The 21,107-nt window shown below is 43.0% G+C and overlaps 1 protein-coding gene across 2 annotated transcripts in view; it reads right to left on the bottom strand.

Annotated features, from left to right (window-relative positions):
• Positions 1-21,107, bottom strand: part of LOC131573763 (ankyrin repeat and BTB/POZ domain-containing protein 3) — a 164,648-nt gene that overhangs the window by 60,908 nt on the left and 82,633 nt on the right. For both annotated transcript variants that reach the window (XM_058827993.1, XM_058827994.1), the window contains exon 2: positions 7,692-7,841. In XM_058827993.1, coding sequence (XP_058683976.1) covers positions 7,692-7,841 — 150 coding nt within the window. The remainder of the gene's footprint in view (positions 1-7,691; positions 7,842-21,107) is intronic.

Below are 21,107 nucleotides of genomic sequence, written 5' to 3'. Positions count from 1 at the left end.
CAATACAAAAGTCTTGGATCTACGGTTTTGCTCACAACCAGCTCTGGGGAGACTGTATTAAAACCATGAATTTATAACCCTGACAATAAACCATGGTCTATTTAATGAGACTGCTAGCTGGTAGCCACAGCCATTCTGCATCCTTCCCAAAGTGTAGCTAGGTCTCTTTCCCCTTCTACCTCCTGTTGCCTCTGGTTTCTGCACCAAAGTGACAAATTGGTGCAGTCTGCCCCAGTACACACCTGTCAGCACATCACTGCAGGTGAACATGAGCAGTTGAGCTGTGTCTCCCCTACCAGGTCACCCTCAGCCACCCAAGCCATCCCTACGCTCTTGACTCCAGCTGCACTGTTCCTCCACGTTCCTCTGCCTCCAGCAGTACATCAATCTCCACATTTCAAAAGTCAGCTGAGCCAAAGCTGCTCGAGCAAAACCTGTCCTCAAATGATTTATTGTGAGGTTTTCTCTTGTCAACTCAACACTATTCATATACACCAGGAAAGCAGTGTGCACAGAGATAGGGTGGCTGCACACTAGAAAGTGTGCAGTGTGTTTCACGGCGTGCACGCTTTTAGCACGAAGTATCTTGAAACATAAAAAAGCTAAATTGTTCTTGGCACACAGTCTATTCCAGATTTTATTCCAGCTGCCTCAGGCTGTGGGTGTGCTTGGGGTGCCATAACCCACAGTTAGTGGAGCATCCAAAATGCAACAAATTCATCATTGAGCTCACCTTGCAGAAACCTCCCCAGTTCTGCCATCTCTGCTGTCCCACTCTGTGTCCCCACCTGCTACCACAGGCAACCTTTTCTTCTCCTAAAAGCCATTCATCTCTTCTGCACAAGAGCAAAAGAAGGAACTGTGGTCCCAGATTCAGAATTAAGAAGACAGAACCAGGATGCAAGCAGCCCATTTCCTGGCAGTGGCTTCCCTGTGGCCTCCCACAGATCATTTGATCTTTTCATCTTCACTTAGCCCCACCATCACAAGAACCTTCTATTTATATTACGCAGTAAGTGTTTGCATGCAATTTAGTGCTTGCAAAGCCTTTGAAGACTGATAAATCAGGGATTGGATATATCCCATAAAAAAGCCACAATAATAATTAAACCCTCTCAAGTTCACATACCTATTATAACAACACTCACACGTTCAGACTCTCCAATCCAACATGGCAAGCATGATGTTTGTGTCTGATTCCCCTTAAGCCACATCAACTTCAAACAAAACAAGCTTTGACTCAGATGAGCTATTCATGTGCCTAATGCAGAGCCTTCACTCAGTGGAACATCACTGCTTTATGGACCACCATTCCGGGATTTTCTCTGGCCTGACCTAGACCCACATCCTCCAATGGAATTTAGGAGCACCCATGGTTGAGCAGGCCAGCTAAGAGTGCTCACCCTGACCTGAGCAATCACCTGCACTCTGCACAGCAGGGACGAGGAGGCCTGCAAGGAAAGGAAAATGCCATTTTGTTCTGAGTTCTGTGGGAGTTCACATCGGTGTACCGGGGAAGGCTGGTGGAAGGTTGGAGCTCCAGCTCCCCCCAACCACCACAGCAATGCCTTTTGCCTTTAAGCATCAAACCTATGTGGGCTTAAACATGGGAGGTAGAAGCCCTGAAGGAACAAAGCCACCCTGGGCTTGTCCCCAAGAAAGGCAAAGGTGGCTGAATCTCACCCATGGAGGCAGCCAGGGAGCCCCCAGAGGAGCACTGAGGACCCAGACAAGCAACAAGACAAGCTGCCTTTGTTACCCAAGACAGAAATCCACCCCCTTGGTCAATAGGGCAGTCAAAGGGAAGATAAAGCCCAAGTAGGGTGTAAGCTGGTATTTTCAACTTATCCGCCCTCACGCTTCATCTCACCTGAAATATAAATGTATTGTTTCATGGCTGATGACAGTGGTAACCCCTCAGGGGGAAGGGAAGAAAAGCAGGATGTTGTTTGGGACTATTAAGTAACCCACAACCTTTCCTGTGCACAGATGCAGAGTGCAGTGAATGGAGGCTGGGGTCCATCACTCAGAGAGGGCAGCAAGAAGAATGTAGTAGCAGCTCGGGAAGGCTGCAACCAGGCAGCCCTTAACAGAGGCAAGAAAATCCCTACCATTTAATCACTGCATTCATCTCCCTTCTGTTCTCTGCTGGGGGGTGGGCTTCTCTGCTGAGGAGCATCCCAACAGCTTCTAACTTTTACACACCAACTGGATGATGTGTGGCTATCAGCAAGGAGGAGCTGCAAATCAGACACCCAAAAAGCGGGTGAGTGCGGACCTGGAGACCTTGGGCAATAACCCAGCAGAGGGAGGGCCCCTGAAAACCAGGAAAACATCACTGTGTCTGGAGAGGTGATACACAGGCTGCCAATCTATGGCCAAACACTATGCAGAAGGGAGAACTTCCATCTCAATGGCAAGTTTTGGCTAGTGCCTCTGGTTAGCTCAGCACTGTGCTCCATGAACCAAACTGTTCACAGGGAATAAGCTTGGTCTTACTCTACAGTGCTGCTTAATCTGAGAAATACATCTGACAAACAGGGCTTTTGTCCTGGCAATAAATTAGCAGAGCACTTACAACAACACTACTTCAGATGCCACCCTTCCAGCAAGCACCTTTACCCTGGCATTTGATTCTAAGCCTAGGTTTAACCTCTTATTTAGAGCACATAAATCAATTTGTACAGCTCCTGCAGTGCTCCTTCCTGTTGGCTGCAGAGGATTGAAAATAGATGAAAAGGCAAAGGAGGGGATGCAGACTTTCATCATCTCCTCAGCTGGGGCTACGAGGAGAAATGAAAAACAGTATCAGTATGTGCAATCACATTCCTACTTACACTCGAGCAGTAACCCTTCCTTTCATCCCTAAAAAGGTGCCAAGATTTACTGGGAGGCTTTTATTTTGGAAATATATACATTCAGCACTGCGTATGCAAAGAGAGGATGATGTGTAATGAAAAGAGGGGATGGAGGGTGGCATTTTTCCAATGGCAAAATGCAAAACCTTGCTGAGACCTGAGTGGTGACAGGGAGAAAATACCAGCCTGAACATCACATCTGGGGACTGCTCTAAGTTAAACACCATTCAAAAGCAAAAAACTTCTGATATCAGCAGTGTTAAATCACATCTTCAGATTATCAGTTTAAAATAAAAATGATTATTCATTGTGGTTAACACTCAGAGTGATACCAGTACCAGTCACTGCGGTTTGCACAATTCTGGGTGGCAGACTGCTCACCCAGGAAAGCCACAGCAGACTGGCCATCTTTGCACACAAAACAAGCCCCAAACAGTTTTTTGCTCTAACCTGAAGACATACACTAAGAGACACTTTGGATGACATCCTAAGCCATGGTTTACCTCCCTGTGCTGAGACACACACCTTCTGCAGCCCTACAAACACACTCAGCACAGGGTGGTTGTCCCACATCAGACACCAACACCTTGACAGTCTTTACCCCAAGGCAGTGAAGGATAAGCATTTCTTGGTGCCAGGATTGGTGCCCAGTGCACCTTAAGGCTCTGCTCTACCTTCTCACCACTTTTGTGCACACTCAAGAGAAAGAGTGTACACGCTCTTCACCCCAAAAAACAGCAACGACCTTCAGTTATGAGCCTCATTCCTTCTGCATTTGGTCTCCAAGCCAGCAGGGGTATTTTTAGATGGATGATGAATAGGTGTCTTGGAGCATTATGCAGTCAAATATAACATAAATATTTGTGGATTGCAAATATGCATATAAAGAAGTTAGGAAAAATATTCAAAGGTCAAAATGCAGTATATCTTGGGATCTCTCCACAGCAAAAGCTCTCCCTAATGTTCCTGTCTTTTTCTATTCATTCTACTTATTTTTTCTCATCTGAAAGGGGAAGAAATGAAAGAACAATTAGAAATCTAGGAGAATCCCCAAAACTTTCTGAAAAAACCTAAACAGATCTACTCCATTTCTCCTCTAGGTCTGGTCTAGAAATGCAGGAAACTTCAAGGAAAAAAACTGTGGCGAAAAAAAGGGAAAAAAAAAAATTCCTGTGAAATATTTTCTCTAAGACTCAACAGTGAAATACTGTCAGGCTACTGTTTAAAATCCTATTATTTTTGCTGTGCTTCAGTTCTTCCCAATGTTCTCTATATAATAAGCATTTCAAATGAAATTACATTATTTTAAAACACACTGTAGTAGGCAATTACAACCGCTGAATACTAAATGCCAATATAACATAGACCAGATTTATTGTTGTTCCTGAACTTTCTGCCATGTTCATTGTATTTTAATGAATAAGGTTTCACATTAATTTTTAAGCCTTTGCCTTGGAATCACGCATTACTGCTGTAATTGTGGTGCAGAATTAGGTGTCTATTTACATTCTCCTCCTAAGTCCTGGAGATGAAACCTCCCTTTTGTTTTTCTCCTAAGTCAGCAAAATCACCTCTTCCTATTTTCTGGAGAGCGCCCCGTGGCCAGTGGCACTGCCTCACCTGGCCACTGCCAGCCAGGCCATGTCCCAGCGAGGACCAGTGCCTACTGCCTGCTGAGCCTGGAGATGAGAGCAGAAGCACCAGGCAAGCAGGATTTGGCAGGACCAGAGCAGCATCCATGAGTCCAGTTGCACCTGTCTGACTAGGAGGACTCCTCAATGGCAGGCAGCATCACCAGACAGTGCTGACCTCCCCCCTTTCCCCAATTTTCTCCTATCTTCTGTCACACCCAGGGAGATCCAGTTTACCCACATTGTCTTTCCTAATACACTGACAATATATGAAAAAACAAAGGATGCAGACACATGAAGGCCATCATGGGTAGGGCAGGGTAAAGGTACCACACGATAAAAGGGTTTTCACCCTGTCAATCTCTTCTTCCCCTAGGACAGACTGTAAAGGAACTAAGAAGATGTGTGCTGAAATACAGGTGCAGGGCAGAACACAGGTCTCATTTGCAAGCTGTTGTCTTCCATGGGGCAGATTAGATTCCCTGGTCTCAAAGCCTCCAGCAGCTCAGCAGCTGGTCACATTCCTCTATGCAAGCATTCTGGGTAGAACTGAGAGCAGGGGAAGCCTTTCCTCCACATGCAGACACTTGTTAATTCCAGTTATTCTGTGTACTTACAATACTTTAATTATTAATGTCAATAAACTATAGGAAATCTCATTCAATTAGAATAGCTTTTTTTAAATTTTTTTTTTTCCTGAGATAAAATTAAATTGCTTCATTGCAAGATCAGTCTTTGCCCTTGTTTTTGTGCTCTTTTGAAGAGAACAGAAATGAAATTATGGCTCCTGGGATACTGCAAGCTGATGGGACAATGCAGACACACGCCTGGGGACTGCTCGCTCTGCTGCTCCACAAGCCGAGCTTCTGCCCTTGTCATTAACTTCTGCTTGCCATCTCCTCCTCCTCCTGATCCTCTTCTCAAGTGCTATCCTCTTAATTCCCTCCTATCCAGAGAGTCTCCCACATCACCTTTATTCAGCCCTACAAAAGCAGGAGCTTTTCCCTATTTGATCCTTCCCTCATATCTCACTTTCTCCATGGCAATGCTTACCATATCCTCTTTCTTCTCCACAATGTCCATCCCCCTCACACCACCAGGGCAACAATAAATCATCCTTTGCCTTTTGCCTTCATCATCCCCAGGTGTTCCCCCCACCTTCTCCCCACTGCTCTGCATTTCTGCCCCACGCTGTGGTTCCCCACCCACCCTCCATGGCAGAGGTTTTGCTGTGACCTCTGGCTCACAGCCACTGCTGATGCCAGAGACAGACACACCAGCACTGAACAAAGAGCAAACCTACTTGTATCCCCTCTCTGCTCTATTTTCCTCCCACTTCATCATTTTTCCTCCAAACACAGAGGGTTTTGCCCACCAACATGCTGCAACTCCTTCCACATTTCACAGCTTGGTTTTGAACTCTGCACCGACACTGCTCCACAGCACAGATTTCTACCCAGCTGAGCATATCAAGCCTTGCAAGCTTTGCCAGTTACTGCTCCTCCCACTGCTGCTTCCCTGACATGCATCTGCTTGCAGCAGCCAGGGAGGATCCCTCGAGTTGGCCACAGGGCTTTTTGGAGGGCTACCAGCCCGCTGGATGTGCCAGCCTCTCCGACAGCTGCATCCAGCTCCCACTGACATGCTCTGTTCTTCCAACTGGCCACCCTGAAGAGTGTTTTGCCTGCATTTGCAGTCAACAGATGTACAGAAAGCAAACCCTACCAACCATTTGAATCTAAGGCAGGACACTTAGAGGCGATAAGAGTTCAACCTGTAAAATGGGACGGGGTGCTCCTTCTAAGAAGTCTGTCTTTTTGGGTTGAGTACAAAGGTCCAAAAAAGTCCAGAATAAAAACTCCACCCACCCTGAAATACCCACAAATTACTATTTATTAAACCCCAACCATATGAAGTGTAAGAAAGAGAGCTGTATCATGCATAATTTAGTTGGCACACAGACAACACTGTTGTGTGTTTCATGCGCGTGAAATAAATGAGCATAAATTACTTCATTTAAATAACACTGAACACCTGATTCCAGAGATGGAACAACACTAAGGCTCTTGGCTTGTTGACACTGCACCAGAGCAAATTAAAATTAGCAAGCTGAAAACAGAAATTCATCTTGTGTCTTGTAGACAAACATCCTTGGTGCACCCAACACGGCCCATGAACAGGAGGAAACTGAACCATGATGGAACTACAGGAAGTGCCGAAAAATGAACAGGAGTTCTTTATGATGCTGGTAACACACAATGCATTAATAAGAACAGCAGTAGGTTGGGTAGCCTGTATCTTCATGGATTTGAGTATTTTTCATTTCTCCCCCAAAATTTCATAACAGACCTCAGGAAAAGAACACTTGACAGTATTTCTCACAAACCTCAGAAAAAAACCCACTTTTTTTGCCTGAATGGGTCTGCTTTCCCATACATAGCTTCCAGTACCTAACCAGACTACCAACATGTGATTGGAATGCTTCTCTCTTAAGAAAAAAGAAGTTTAAACAAAGCACTTCTGGTAACTTTATCTCCATGTCACATAAGGATGCATACAGCCTTTGCCTCCTACCATTTACTAGTGCAAAAAGCCAAGTTTTCTGATTTTGACAAATGTCACAGATTCCCATATTTCTCAAAAAGTGCTTTGATTAATAGCAAACAATTTATCTTTCAGGAGTTAATCCATCTGGTGCAGGTTTGAGTTGTAGGGCCAGAGAAGGAAAGGCAGGTAAAAGATCTTCTCTGACAGAGGACAAAGTAGCTCTGCCTTAAACATGTGACAGTATTTCCTTTAATTATTGCAGCCTTCAGCTTTCTGCCTGCCCATGATAAAACAGACATCTCATGAAATGAGACAGGACACCAATACAACAGACACTTGCAAATCTGGCCAGGCTGAGAGGTGCTCTCAAATACATCATAGGGAAGATGGACTAAAGCATCTTTCACCTTTAAAACTGAGAGCAGTGTATGCAAACAAGCCACAGGCATTTCCACGAGTTTGCACAACACTTCTTTCCTCCTGTATCTTCAGCTCCTGAACTAACAATGGAGCATGAACACAGCTACATCTGCCCAACATCTCCTTCAACATTACACAGCCCCCTCATCTCTCCCGCGCAGAACCAGGCAATGCACTTTGCTTTGCTTTACTTCAAGGAAAGAAATCCAAACACTCTTGACTGCCTGGTACTCACTGAGTTCAGCGATGCTCCCCACACGTGTGGCAAGTAGAGACTGCTCGATGGTCCTCAGCTCTGACTGGCTGAACATCTGCACCTCCCCGGGCTTGTTTGACCTTTGCTGATCCTTGTGAAGGTTCAAGCTGTCTGGCAGGCACAGAACACCTGCAGTGGATAAAAAAACAAAGGAGAAGACCAGTGTAATTTCAGCCAGCATGGTAACTTTGCCATCACCACCACATAGTTCTGGGGACATTCCAAGACACAGCCTACATGTCCATAGCTCGAAGACAACCAGCATCTGTAACACAATGTCACAGATGACTCATGCAGAAGTGGCCCCTGTTAGCCCTTCTGAATATCTTCAAGCTGATTACAATGTCACCTCGGGAGAATTCTTACAGAAAAACCTAGGAGGATTGCTCAAAGAGGATTTCAAAGAAGACTCCAAGACACTACTTCAAGCCTATAAAAAATTATTAGAAAACGGTATCTAATGGTATCTCAGAATTCCTAAAGATTTGCTTTAAAATCACATATGAGACAACACATTTACAAGTTTTTCCTGCAAGGGTATTTCACTGTCAGTTGCCAAAACAAGGGACAGCATCAAGATGCTGTAAGTGTCATTGATGGCTGACTGAATTCCTTTTGTAAATACAGCCCCCAGCCATTGAACTGCTTGGGCTCCAAAAGCCCATTATGCAGAAGCCCTCAGAGCAGTGAATTTTTATGGTGCAGGGCAAAAGTAAAGCTACTGACATAAAATGATTTACATATACATTCATTCAGGCACAAAAGTCACTTTCTGCCATGACATGTAAACCCTCAGGAATAGATGGAGGGCATCTATTTATTCACCAAAATCATTGTCATGCTAAAAATCAGAACATATTTACAAGAGCAAACACTGCATTACCAGCCTTGGGCAACAGCTACATTGGTCCAGCTTGGAGAGCAAGTTCTCCTCCCTTCCCAGGCTCTGTGCAGTCAGCTATGGCTGTGCTTTTCACAGCAACACCTTTCCAATCACTCTGGGACATACACAGGGGGAGAGCCATGGGAGGCAGTGGAATTGTACCTCTTTATGATGCCTAAATATCTCCAGATATTACCTTTGAAAACAAGCCAGAGTAGGAAATGTGTGGCAGTGTGCCTCAGGGATGACAAAGAGTTAACACTGTCCCACCCCAAACCCCTTCTGAAGAGCGGCGCAGGTGTTCTGATTGGGTTTGAGTCCCTGGGGGGTTCTCCCTTGGTGTGCTTCTAATGGTTCCTGACCCTGAACTCCACCCTCAAAGGTGGAGACCCTCGGGGGGTTCTGTCCCTCAAAAACCCCTGCTGTGCCTCTGCTCAGGGCGCTCTCTGTTCTGTATCCGAGTTTGTGCCCATGCTGAATAAATGGTTTCATGAACCGGGAGCCCATGTCATTGGTGTTTGATGCTGGTCCCCAGAATCCTGCTGCTTCCCTGGACGAGATCCTGAGGTTGCAGACTGCAACAGAAATGTATTTTTTCCGTTAGTTTTTACTACTCCTTCCTTGCTTTAAATACAGAGTGTAGGTTCTGCCTTATAGGCCAAGCAGCCTTTGCCAAATCCATTAAGGAAGAGGTACAAATTTAATATTTTTCTTCAAGGGAAGAACTTGCTTAGTTTCCCAGCTCAGTAAATATATGACATCTAACTCTACCCACCAGTAATTCTGTCAGTAGACTGATAGAACTGTCAAGTGCTTTGGAGCACTGCAAGGCCAAGAAATGCACCTGAAAGGAGATGCTTCTCAGACATCTTGTTAGCTTCACCCAACTGCCTTGGACTCCCTTCCTCACATCCATCTCCTCCCTGCAACCGAGTCTGCCACTTATATTTGTAGCACAGACCTAAAAACATCTATCCTGGGAGGAGAGAGGTGACTCAGGTTCAATGACCCTATTCCAAAGAAAAGAGAAGAAGTATACACTAGGAAAACCAAGACCTAAAGGTCTTGTCCACTATGGCCATGAGACAGCAACCTAAACCAGGATCATCCTCTGCACACAGCAGCGGCACCAGAACAAAATCCCCAAAAGCCTGTTCCAATCTTGGAGTTGGAGGAGCAGGAACAGATGTCATTCCCAGCTTCTGGCCCTGATCCCAGGCTTGTAACAACCCCATGAATGTGTAGAAGGTCATGAAAGAGTAACACAACTCATAAGCAAGTGCCCTGGAGAGAAAGAGCAGGACACCTGACAAAGCCCTGGGGAGGGAAGAATTCAAAGCCGAGAGGTAAGGAATGAAAAGTGACAAGAGCTTATCAAACAAGCTCTTCAAATTTTCCTGCCATCACTCAGTGGCTGACTCTCATAAACACTTGGTGCACTGATCAACATTTATATTCTGTGGATGTACAGAGCTCGAGAAGTACAACACCTGCATTTAAAATGCAGGCTTGCCTGCACAGTTTAGTAAGTATTTGCTCTCATTTTTTTTTAGATTCTTCTTTATCATTTTAATGGATAGAAATTAAGACAAAATTGGAAGAGTCTTCCCTGCAGAAAACAGATGTAAAAATGATCTAATATTCTAAGAGATTTCTAACAACAAGAAATAGAGCACAAGGATCTTTATGGCACCTTTAAAAAATGAACTGGATAATTTTTCTACAAAAACACACCTTATGTGTGGAGAAAAAAAATACTGTTTTAAGATAACTTTACAAATAAAATTCAAAAGGTTCAAAATGATAATTATGTACAGAAGATAATTCTCAAAATGATTTATGCAGTGGGATATAAAAATTTATTCTCTACTTTGCCTATAACTGTTCCCACAGTCAGGCCTTTTCCTTACAAACATCCCTGATGATTAATTACTCTGGTCTTTAGTGAGGGGAGCATATTCTTAGGCTCTTGGAGAGAAAAGCACCAATGAAATGCAAAATGAGCCATTGTTGGAAAACTTAACAAATTATAGGATGTGTCATGCCAAAGGGTTACACTTGGGTTGGAGATTAGCAGAGACACACAATAGCCATCATCATCTTCAAAATTATAATTGACCACATCAAGTGACCAATGGAGTGACGGAAGATTTGTTTGTAACTCATAATTTTGCTGGATCAAATCTGGTTTTCACAAGCATGGAGAAAAGGAGTTTTATGGTTTGGGCATATATCTCAGCCAATTTTCTAGCTTCAACTGTTTACCCCAATAATCTTAGAGCAACTAAAATGCTTTTTAGAAGAAAAACCTATTCTCTTTTTATCAGTGTTTGATGTGAAACTCAATTTTTCTGATGAAAGGCTACAGTAGGGAAGAAGAGACCATACCAAACTGAAGGGAAGGGGCGTGAAAAAACCACTTTGTGATGATAAGTAGTTTTTTTTTATAGACAGAAACATCTAAAAAGCCACCATCATCTTTGACTGGTTTGGCTACAGTTCAACTTCCTTATTTTAATTCTCTGCCAACTGGTATTATTCACTTGCTTTTTCAGCCTTATTGTGTTGAACTTGAGAAACAAGTGAGGACCTCAAGTTTCTGAAGGCCTGAAAACCAGGAGCTTTTCCCTGTTCCCTTTCTGGCTGTCACTGCCAATTCTATCTGTCATTCCACACCAAAGACTTCTGTGCAGTATCTTCAGAAATGAACTGTGGTACCTGTCTTTTCTCTGAACTAGCACTGTTCATTGTCCTTCCTTTCTGCATGGTTACTCAACCCTGTGTGCTTCTTTGCCCCTTATTTTATCCCTCTTCCTCCCTGCGATTCACTGGAGTGGAAATGAAGCATCCCGGGCCAGACTCCGTCGGTACATCCCTGTCTGCTCTGTGCCACCCAGACACACACCAACTGCTGGGAAGTGCTGGAGCAAGGCAGGACAACCAAAGCACTCCAGTGTATTTGGATTTTTTTCACCTCTTTTGGTGCTTCCCCTTGCCTCTGTACCCTCCCTGGGGCATGGATCTACCTAGGATTGCATGGACACATCCAGAACGGGCCATACCCAACGTTGCTGTGTTCACCCTTGACCTCAGAGTACCCTGCAATCTATGGGTAAAAGACTGAAGAGAAATTTATACATTTTAAGATCAGCAGGATGCTGAAGAAAGTCACAATGATAAGCTCCTCCTAATGTTCCCCCCCCCCCACCAAATCTCTAGAGAAAAAGCAACATCATAGAGAAAATCTGATGCAAAATTAATACATTTCATGTTTTCCTGCCTTCTGGGTTCACCTAAAGCACAAGCCAGAGCTCAGTCCCTAAGGACTTAAAAATCCCAGAGTACTGCACAAAATGACAAAACCTCATGCCCATACCTCAACTATTGCTGAATTTATATATATGTGCACTGCCTATATTTATATGTCTGCGACATCTAATGTCACCCACATTTCAAGTTCTTCTCCTCCTCTCTCTCCTTTACTAATCAAATCCCATGCTCTAAGCAAAACAAATTTCCAAAGATATTAAATTAATAAAAATGCCCACTGAACAATGTGATTCGAATTGACCCATGGCTGAGGAATCTAGCAGAAACCTAATACAAATGTGTTTGTTTTCACTAAAAATATAACTGCTGTAACACCGTAAGATTTTTTTTTTCACATTTCACCATTCATTCATTTGGAAAGATTGTCAGACTTCTTTATACCAATTTAGAGTCTGAACAGAAGCATGAATGCTTTGCTGCTCTCTTGTTATTTTTATTTAAGTGCTCCTACTTTCAAGAGAAAGTAATTCAAATAATCTTTGACCTCCCTCTTTATCTATTACATCTTAAGCAAATGTATGTATCTGGAAAAGAGCTTATACTCCCAACTGCAAGGAACAGCTGGATGCTACTAAGAATTTATAGAATTTAAGTGTGCAGGATAGATATAAGGAAAATTGCTGTACAAAATTAGTCTGAAAATGGTAGTTAACCCTGAGCTGTCCCCAGTACATGATGTTGCATATTACACTGCTCAAGTAAATGCCATCCTTACCCAGGAGGACTGCCTCCAGGAGCAGGAAATCCCCTCAGTCATCACAATTTGTAAATTTTATTACATGGGAACACAGGACTAGAAAGTCTTTGAGTCCAGTCTCCTGCTCTCATAAATAATCATGTGAAGTTCAAGAGCTCACAAAACATCCAATAAAAAAAAACAAACAAAACAAAACCCTTTTCTTCTACAAGCTCATGTACAAAAATACTTTCCAGCACCAGAGAACATTTTGAGATCTACAATATAAAGGTCTATGGGAAAAAAATAAAAGGGTCAAAGGTATGGCCAGCTGCCTTTGCAGCAGCAAAATACTTGACTAGGTGCAAACCCATCACAGTTGGTATTCCAGCATGCAGAAAAACTCTCTTGACCCCATACTCTGCAGCTGTGGCAACCATGAGTACATGAGGAGACCATCCAGATGCTCAGCAGATTTTGAGGGATGATATGGGATCAGCAGCACCCTGAGCTCAGCACCCTGACAGGTGCCCAAGAGCTGGTGAATGTAAAGTGACAGTCAAAGCTCACACCTGGAAAGAAACCCTATGGTCTCCATTGTTTTAAACAACCTGTGGCATCACTCCCAGGCTCAGCCCGTCCACCTGATGGGCAAGGGAGATGGAAAACACTCTCCTTACAGGAACGAGACCACAGGGAAAACTTTAAAGCTAATCATATCAGCCACTGCTTTCAGCTAACAGACGACCTGGAAACCATTCAAGGCAAGAAGAGCAAAGTGTCTTCTTTCCACACATTCCAGCCCGGTTAAATAACGAGGAGTGGCTTTGCATGGAGAAAATGCAAAGCACTTGGGAAAGCTAGGTGGTGAGATCAAGTTTCCACAATTGGAGTCTTACAGCAGGCAGAGCAGCCCAAAGGAGGAAGGGTGGAGCAGGCACAGGAATCAGGAGACTAAAGGGACAGCCTTGGTGTGTCTGTCACACCCAGTATCCAAAGGCATGAAAAGGCATTACAAAGCTCCATACCTCACATCAAGACACTGGTATTATGTAGGTGCGGTAATATTCATGTCTCATACATAGAGAAAGTGAAAGTAAAGCACAGGAGAGTATAGTAAGGTGAAATAAAGAGTGTCAGAGAAAACCATAAAGAGTGTCAGGAAAGGACCATAAGGCCTTTAGTTATCCATTTTAACCAAAGGAGATCACCCTTTCTCTCCTGGAAAAAACAGGAGAAAAGCCAATGAATAATGCTTAAAAATTACAGAACTGAGAGCCTAACTGAATCACCCAAAGCAGAGAGCACCTTTGTGAGATACCAGAGCAGATGCTACAGGAAGACAAGGTAATAGAATTATATTTACAAAATGCGACTGTGGTATCTTTTCTTGTAACAAAGTTTCATAGCACAGTTCTACTTAACTGGGATGTCCTCCCTATTAGGATCCCTCTAAAGGCAATAGCTTTTGCCTAATGATAATGAGTGGCAATCACTGCTGCTTAAAATGGCATACAAGTAACAACAATTCAACTAAATTAGGATATATTCTGCTAGCACCAAGCAGTTAAGTGGAGCACAACCAAGCGGAACGCAGGATGGATTTGATTGTTCAGGCTATATATTACAAAACAAAGAAGAATCAGAAAATTAAATTCCCCTAAACATAGAAACTGAGCTCCCAAATCACCAACTACAGCTTTACATTTATTTTTATTAAGATATAGAGAAAAGAAAATCTTTAGTCTTGCCAAAATGAATTGCTAAACTTCAAAATCCTCAAAACCACCACGAAAACAACTACAAAAAGTGAACATGGAGCAAGCCAGCCCATGAGAGAAGAAATGGAGATCCATCTCCTCCTATTTATCTGCAAAGTCTCACCCCAGTTTCCTACAGTGGTCTTTGTGGTAGTGCTGGAGATACTGTTTTCTGGCATGCATCCATGGGCTGGACAGCCAACACATGGGGTGACAGCACAGAGAGGGGCAGACAATGCCACAGTGAGGGCACTGATGTGCTCCCTGTGATTTTCACTACTGCTCTCTCCCTGTTGGCCACAAAGGGGCATTTTATCAACTTTGCAACAGGAAAATCGCACGACAGCACACTGCTCAGTCACGCTGTTCCACTGTCACAGTGACCATAAAAGTTTCAGTGAGAGTTGTGATTTTTTTGGCAGGGAGATGTTAGAGCTGACATAGTGCATTAATTTCATGTTGAACACCCATCATCTTGAGATTACCCTGATCTAAGCTATGCTGCCCTAGAACTCACGATGTATGGGAAAAAAGGTTTTGTCTTACTCCTTGATAGGAGACATTCAGATACAAAAAAAAAGGGAAAACAATTAAAAATGCCAGTACCATCTTCCTTCTCTTGCTACATGCAAATAAATATAACACATACAGCCCTCAGTGTGGCGACCCAAGAAGAAGCTGAGAGGTCACAGGGAATCTGATGGAAGAAAAGATCACAGTGAACGTGTTGGCAGTACCAGCAAGTGAGAAAGTTCAGAGAAATGCAGATTTGATGGCACCCAGTTAAACCATGAGGGTGCCTCTTGCAGCAAGCCCTAAGACACATACTCAAGGAGGAAAGGATGTGCACTGGTAGAAATGTGATTCTAGACATGCACATGAGTACTAACTCATGCAATGGGTTTGGCTAGAAACAAGCACAAGCTCCTCTTAGACTGAGAGTTCAAAGAAGGTCTAAGCCTTTGAGTCACCAAAAATGACTAAGAATACGTTAATGGGCTTTATTTTACGGAAAAAAGACCCGTCAGCTGATAAGAGCAGAATGAGAGAGGATTCAGTGATTCATAGCTTCTAATACACTTTCCCAGACTCTGTAATTTCCTTCATTCACTACCTGGACCCCTGAAATGTCCAGCCCAGACTGAAGCCTTCTCCTTCAGAACCATGATATGGGCACAGCCCGAGAGCCCTGCTCCTGACCTCTCCTGACCCATCCCTGTCTCCTCTGCTTGACACACAAGGCACCAAAAGCTCTTTGGGCACTATAATATATGAGCAGTGGGCTTCTTGTAACGATACTGGTTTGGGCTTCTTGAGAAGAGAGACTGAGTATCAAACTGCAAATCAGTAACCCCACACAAGTACATGATCTTCTGGTTTTGGGAGATCTACAATCCAAACAGGCTCATGTTCCAGGTACTGCAGCTATAGTAAAGCAGCACAAAATGCCTGGCCCAAAAGAGCATATATTCCATTGCTTTCTCTGTGTGCCACCATCCTTTTGGCACGGGCACCATGCGTCAGATGCCTTCAAGGGTCAGGCACATCATTTCAAAAACACCCACGTGCTTCCATTTCTGAGCAGTTGCACTAATACTCTACAATACACCTGCCACTTGGTAAAAACCTTAAAAAACACCTCCTCCATTTGCTTCAATATTTGCAAAGATTAGTATGCTTTTTACAGGAGAAAGAGTTGTTTGCCAAAAATCCCTCCTTTCACTTCAGAACACCATCAGCTTATACAAAACTGTGTAAATAATATACAGCAGAGCAGGCACACGGTGCTGAGACTGAGCATGGGGCATCCCCATTGTAGGTACCAACTGCACCCTTCCTATTTCTCAGGTGGAAGTAGCTGAAAATGGGATTGAGGGGAGTGTGACAAAGCGTCAGTGGTCTATGGAGCAATCACTTGCACTTAGGAGCCAGGCAGGTATGCAAAACAAAAGCTGATGGAAACCCAATGTGTACAACAGGAATAAGGATGGTTTGCAATTCAAACTGATGAAAACACCTGACCATACAAGGGTGAGGTGACTGACTGATGGGAGAATGACACCACTTCCTGTAGAGCTGGGTGCTTGCTGTTTGCTTTTTAAGTCACCTTCCACAAATGTCAAAACCTTGGACTGTGGCCCAGGCAATGCTACTGTAATATCACAAAGCTGATAAAATCATCACCATCCCTCAATTCAAACAACTAAACCATCTGCCCTTAAGGTTTCTGGGAAGGCACTAGCTATGTGTTTTAATGAAATAAATAAAAAATAAATAAAATTAGTTAAGTCTGCAGCTGGTAAGGCATCAACCCGAAAACACATGATATATATGGGCTGCAAGGAAACCCCTTAGCCTAAGGATACATGTGAACAAAAATTACACTGCTGCTGCATGTTGCCATGCCTCAGCAAGAAAATGCAGGCAGCTCTGACAGAACACTCACTGACTTGGGGTCAGGGTGTTAGCCCCCCAACGTTACCCAACCCAAGTTTTGGGTAAACTGGAGTGTGTGAAGCCCACAGAAGAGGGTAAATAATTAGGATTTCCTTTTGACTGCTTGCACAGATGACTATCAGATTAACCACTCCACACCCTCAGCACCAAAGCCCATGATTAATGAAAGTAAAGAATGATAAGATTGTTTAGAAACACAAGCTGCTATTTACTGGCTTTAGGGCAGTATCCCATCACTCCAAGAACTGACTATACTCCCTCCCACCCTGGGAGGATGTACTAAGCAAACAGATTATCACAGCAGGATAAAAACCACCTACACATGGAAGTTTACGGTACAGGATTATGGCAATCTCCTGAACTGCCTACAAGCCCTCAGCAGGACGTGCCCACAGTCTCTGTGTGGTTTGGTACATCACTTGGGGTATCCCTAGCAGGTGAGATACCCCCACCTGTAAACACCTGAGGCTCAGGGACTGATAGCCTTGACCTGCATGGGACCAAGGTACCCATCCTCCCTCAGGAAAGGAGAAATCTTCAGCATGTGCTTCAATGGGGTTTTGCCATGTATTTAAAGCCAAACACTCACCTAAAACTTTCACTGACTGGAAACCCTGGATGCCAGCCAGATGACAGTCCTTTCTAAAACTAACCTTTACATTCTTCCAAAATTCCTCTTGGCTTACTAAATAGAAATTGCCTGTTAATAGCACATATTTTACCATTCAGACCTTAGATACATAGACACCCACAACAATAAATCAGTTCTGACCAGTAAAGGTTAACCTATATACATATATATATGGCAAAATCATTACAGACAATGAAAAAATTTACAGGAAGAGAGGTTAGACTATGCTCCTAGCACACATTTATGATCACTTGCCCTTCAGATTGCCTGGCTGAACCCATTTCAAGTAATTCAGGTCTTATAGAGCTGATAGACACACTCTTCCCTACCCAGCTATAATACAAACTAACTATGCTCATGTGCATGAGCTCATTACATGGCTACCAGTTTATCTGAAAAAGACTTAAGTTTATTTTGCAGACATCTAGTAGTTCTTTTTAATCCATGCAGAATATGCATTAGTACATTCTGGATTTTACATGAAGTTACATACTTTTATTCCTAAATTATCGAATACGTTATTAGAAAATTATGCCCTCTATTACTTTTCCCAGAGAGAAATGGCTGCACATTTACTCTCAGAGTGGTTAAAGGTCAAATGCAGTTTTCATTTATGCATAATCTGAAGATTTGAACCTTTGCATTATTAATCTTCTCCTCTGCTTCACCTAGGAACACACAGATCAACACAGACCAACAAACACCAAAAACCCTGTGGTACAGGAATATGACCATTTCTATGTCAGAGCCTTCTCCAGAGCACTGAGCAGGCAGTAGCTAATGAATAAACACGCTCAGTGTTTTATCATTGTGGTTCAGTGTGGTTTCCAGCATGACTTTCACGTGACTGCATCTTATCCATCCCTCTGCTTTGAATAAATGCCATTCCCTCTGGGCTCCCATCTTCCCACTGGTGCCCTTGCAGGGACTGAGACAAATCCTCAGCAGTGCCTTGGCCGTCCTGTGGAGCTGCTTCACCTCCAAGCACAGCTCCACCAAATACTAAAGCCCCAAAACCAGGCTGAGGAACAAACCACAGAGCAGTTCTGCCCCCACAGCCTTGGTTTTAGAAACAGCTGAGACAACTATGCTGAAATGAAAATGAAAAAACCAAACAAAAAAAACCCCACACCACACACAAAAAAACCCACCACCAAAAAAAAAAAAAGAGAAAAAAAAGTAAAAAAAAAAAAAAAGTCTTTTTAAATCATTTGGGGGAAACTGACTGCCCTAGAAAAAGCTAAATACTGCTGGACCATATCAGAAGCAACTGAAATCGGGGACGTGTAACAATACAGCAGGTAGCTGTAACTGCCTTGCCAGCTACATCACATCTGCTGATTTCATCTAGCCTTTTCACTTTTAAGCAGACTGAAAGAAACCAAACAGTGTTTGGAAACTTCCAGGCAGGGCTTCAGTGGGTCACCATTATATAACTGAGTGGCTGACTTAGCAGCACTATATGCAATGCAGGACAGAAACTGAATATAACACTTCAAAATTGATTCAAGGCAAAATCTCAAGATAGGAAAGATCCCAAAATTAACTGTTAAGCCAGTAACAAACTTAATTTCCTTCACTCACAATCCTCAAACAGATGTGTGTTTGTGGCATCATGCTGGTGGTTTCAGCTCCTAAACTAACTGAAGTTGTACCTATTCCAATCACATTCTCTATGGATAGACACAACAAAATGCTCCCTAGTTTAGATTTCTTAATCCTAACAATTGTATGAATCACAGGGAATTATAAGAGAATTATGAAGTTCATTTTATTTGGGAAAGGCACGGATTCAATGAGAACTACTGTTCTGCAGCATAAAAGCACACCATGAAATTTAATTGCAATGCACAACACTACAAGACTTACAAGCAAGTTTTCATTGCCTCAGCTGCACATCAGAAGGAAAAGGAGCAAAAATACATTAAATTTACAGTCTGAGAATAAAATTAATTTGTAATTAATTATTTTAATTCTATTCTAGTGAAAGGGCAGAACCCTGCAGTTTAAATCATTTGCAGATTTGTGGTCTCCAGCCATGAGAGGACAACACACTACCATTGACCCTAGCCACAGGGACTGCTACACAAGGCCAAGAGTGATCCATAAGCTTCATTAAGAGATTTAAATAGAGTTCATATACATATATATATATATGCAAATACAATGTGAAATCAAAGCAGGCATTTGTATCCACCAGACTTCCCAGAGAGTACAGACTGTTGAAAAATTGTCGCTTACTTTGAGCTTATTTGACCAGAAATATGTAACCAGGGAAGTAATTCTTGCTGCTAAGAGATGGAGTAGGAGTTAGACTTGGCTGTGCAGAGAGATGCTTGGAGAGCCTCCACACACACCCCTCTTGTTGGGTCTTTGCTGGAGCCAACAGACAACACACAAACGAGTTACCATGCTCTGTCCCCTGTTTATCTGTGCTTCCATTCCACCTCAGAATTTAACAGGCTACAGGATCTGATTCTTCTCCTCAAAGCATTTCGAGCAAGGGCTAAGCCACAGTACAGTGCTAAGGATGCTGCCACCCAGGCATCTGACAGCTTCTGAATACACTGCCCAGAGCACCAACCCATCAGCAAGAAAATACCGTATTAAGTAAATCAATTCCATTTCTCTTACTGCTGTGGTCTTTCAAATGAAGTTTTAAATGCACTCAGAGTCAAAAATTTACTAACTAGTCTATGCACAGGCAAAGCTAAACTCTTCCTTGTTGAATGGGAAACTGTAATTTTCTCTTGCACCATTACAGAAAATAAGTTACACAGATGCAACATGTGAAAGATATGTTGCACATGGGTCATCTTTTCTGATGCGAGTTTTGCATAATGAGAAAGTTCTTTTGTCCAAATTCTTCATGTTAATCATGTCTCTAAATGACTAACAATGGATATAGTGGACACTAGAAATGGTTTGTTGTGTAAGACAGTTGCTTCTAACCCTGGCAGATGTGGAAGCAACCTCCCTCCTCCCAATTCAGGCAGTAGAAGGGTATGGTACTTTACTTGTAATATTCCAAAACAGCATGTCACCATAAGCATGGCTGCTGTGGGCGAAGTCTTCAGTATGAGAACTGAAAAACTGCACTTAATTCAGAGGAATTTTGACAAAAAATGGTGAGCATCTTTTCTTTTTCCACACAGAAATTGTTCTTGGTATTTCCACAGCACAGGAAAGCAGTGAAACTTTTTCACTTCATATATCTAAAGCTCCTTCCTTGGGCAGTTTCATCTTTGTTCAGCACTGAGGTGGTATGCCTTGTCCACTAAGCTTAGCTATGGAATTTGGCACATTTCTATTTGGTTTCTGAAATCAATTATGTGAACACACCACCTGTACTGCCTTATGACCATGGGCTCTCTCCCCACTCTGCTTAGGCAGCCACTACTTGAAACTTTGAATTCCGAACAAACTTTATGGTCAACAGACAGGAAAAAACCTCCAACTCAAGTGATTTAAAGCAATGAGTGTAACCATCATGGGGAAAGCAGTTTGAAAGCCTTCAAAACCAGTGCTCAAAATAACAAACATTGGGAATACAGGTTTTACCCTATACTGAACCCCATGAAGATTAAAAATTCTACCAGTTCATGTTTAAGGATCCCCAAGTAACCTTGACTTTGCCCTGATCACAGTGGGAACAACT

Source organism: Poecile atricapillus, chromosome Z (genome assembly GCF_030490865.1).
Source record: "Poecile atricapillus isolate bPoeAtr1 chromosome Z, bPoeAtr1.hap1, whole genome shotgun sequence".
NCBI lineage: Eukaryota > Metazoa > Chordata > Aves > Passeriformes > Paridae > Poecile > Poecile atricapillus.
This window is presented reverse-complemented; position numbering and strand designations above follow the sequence as displayed.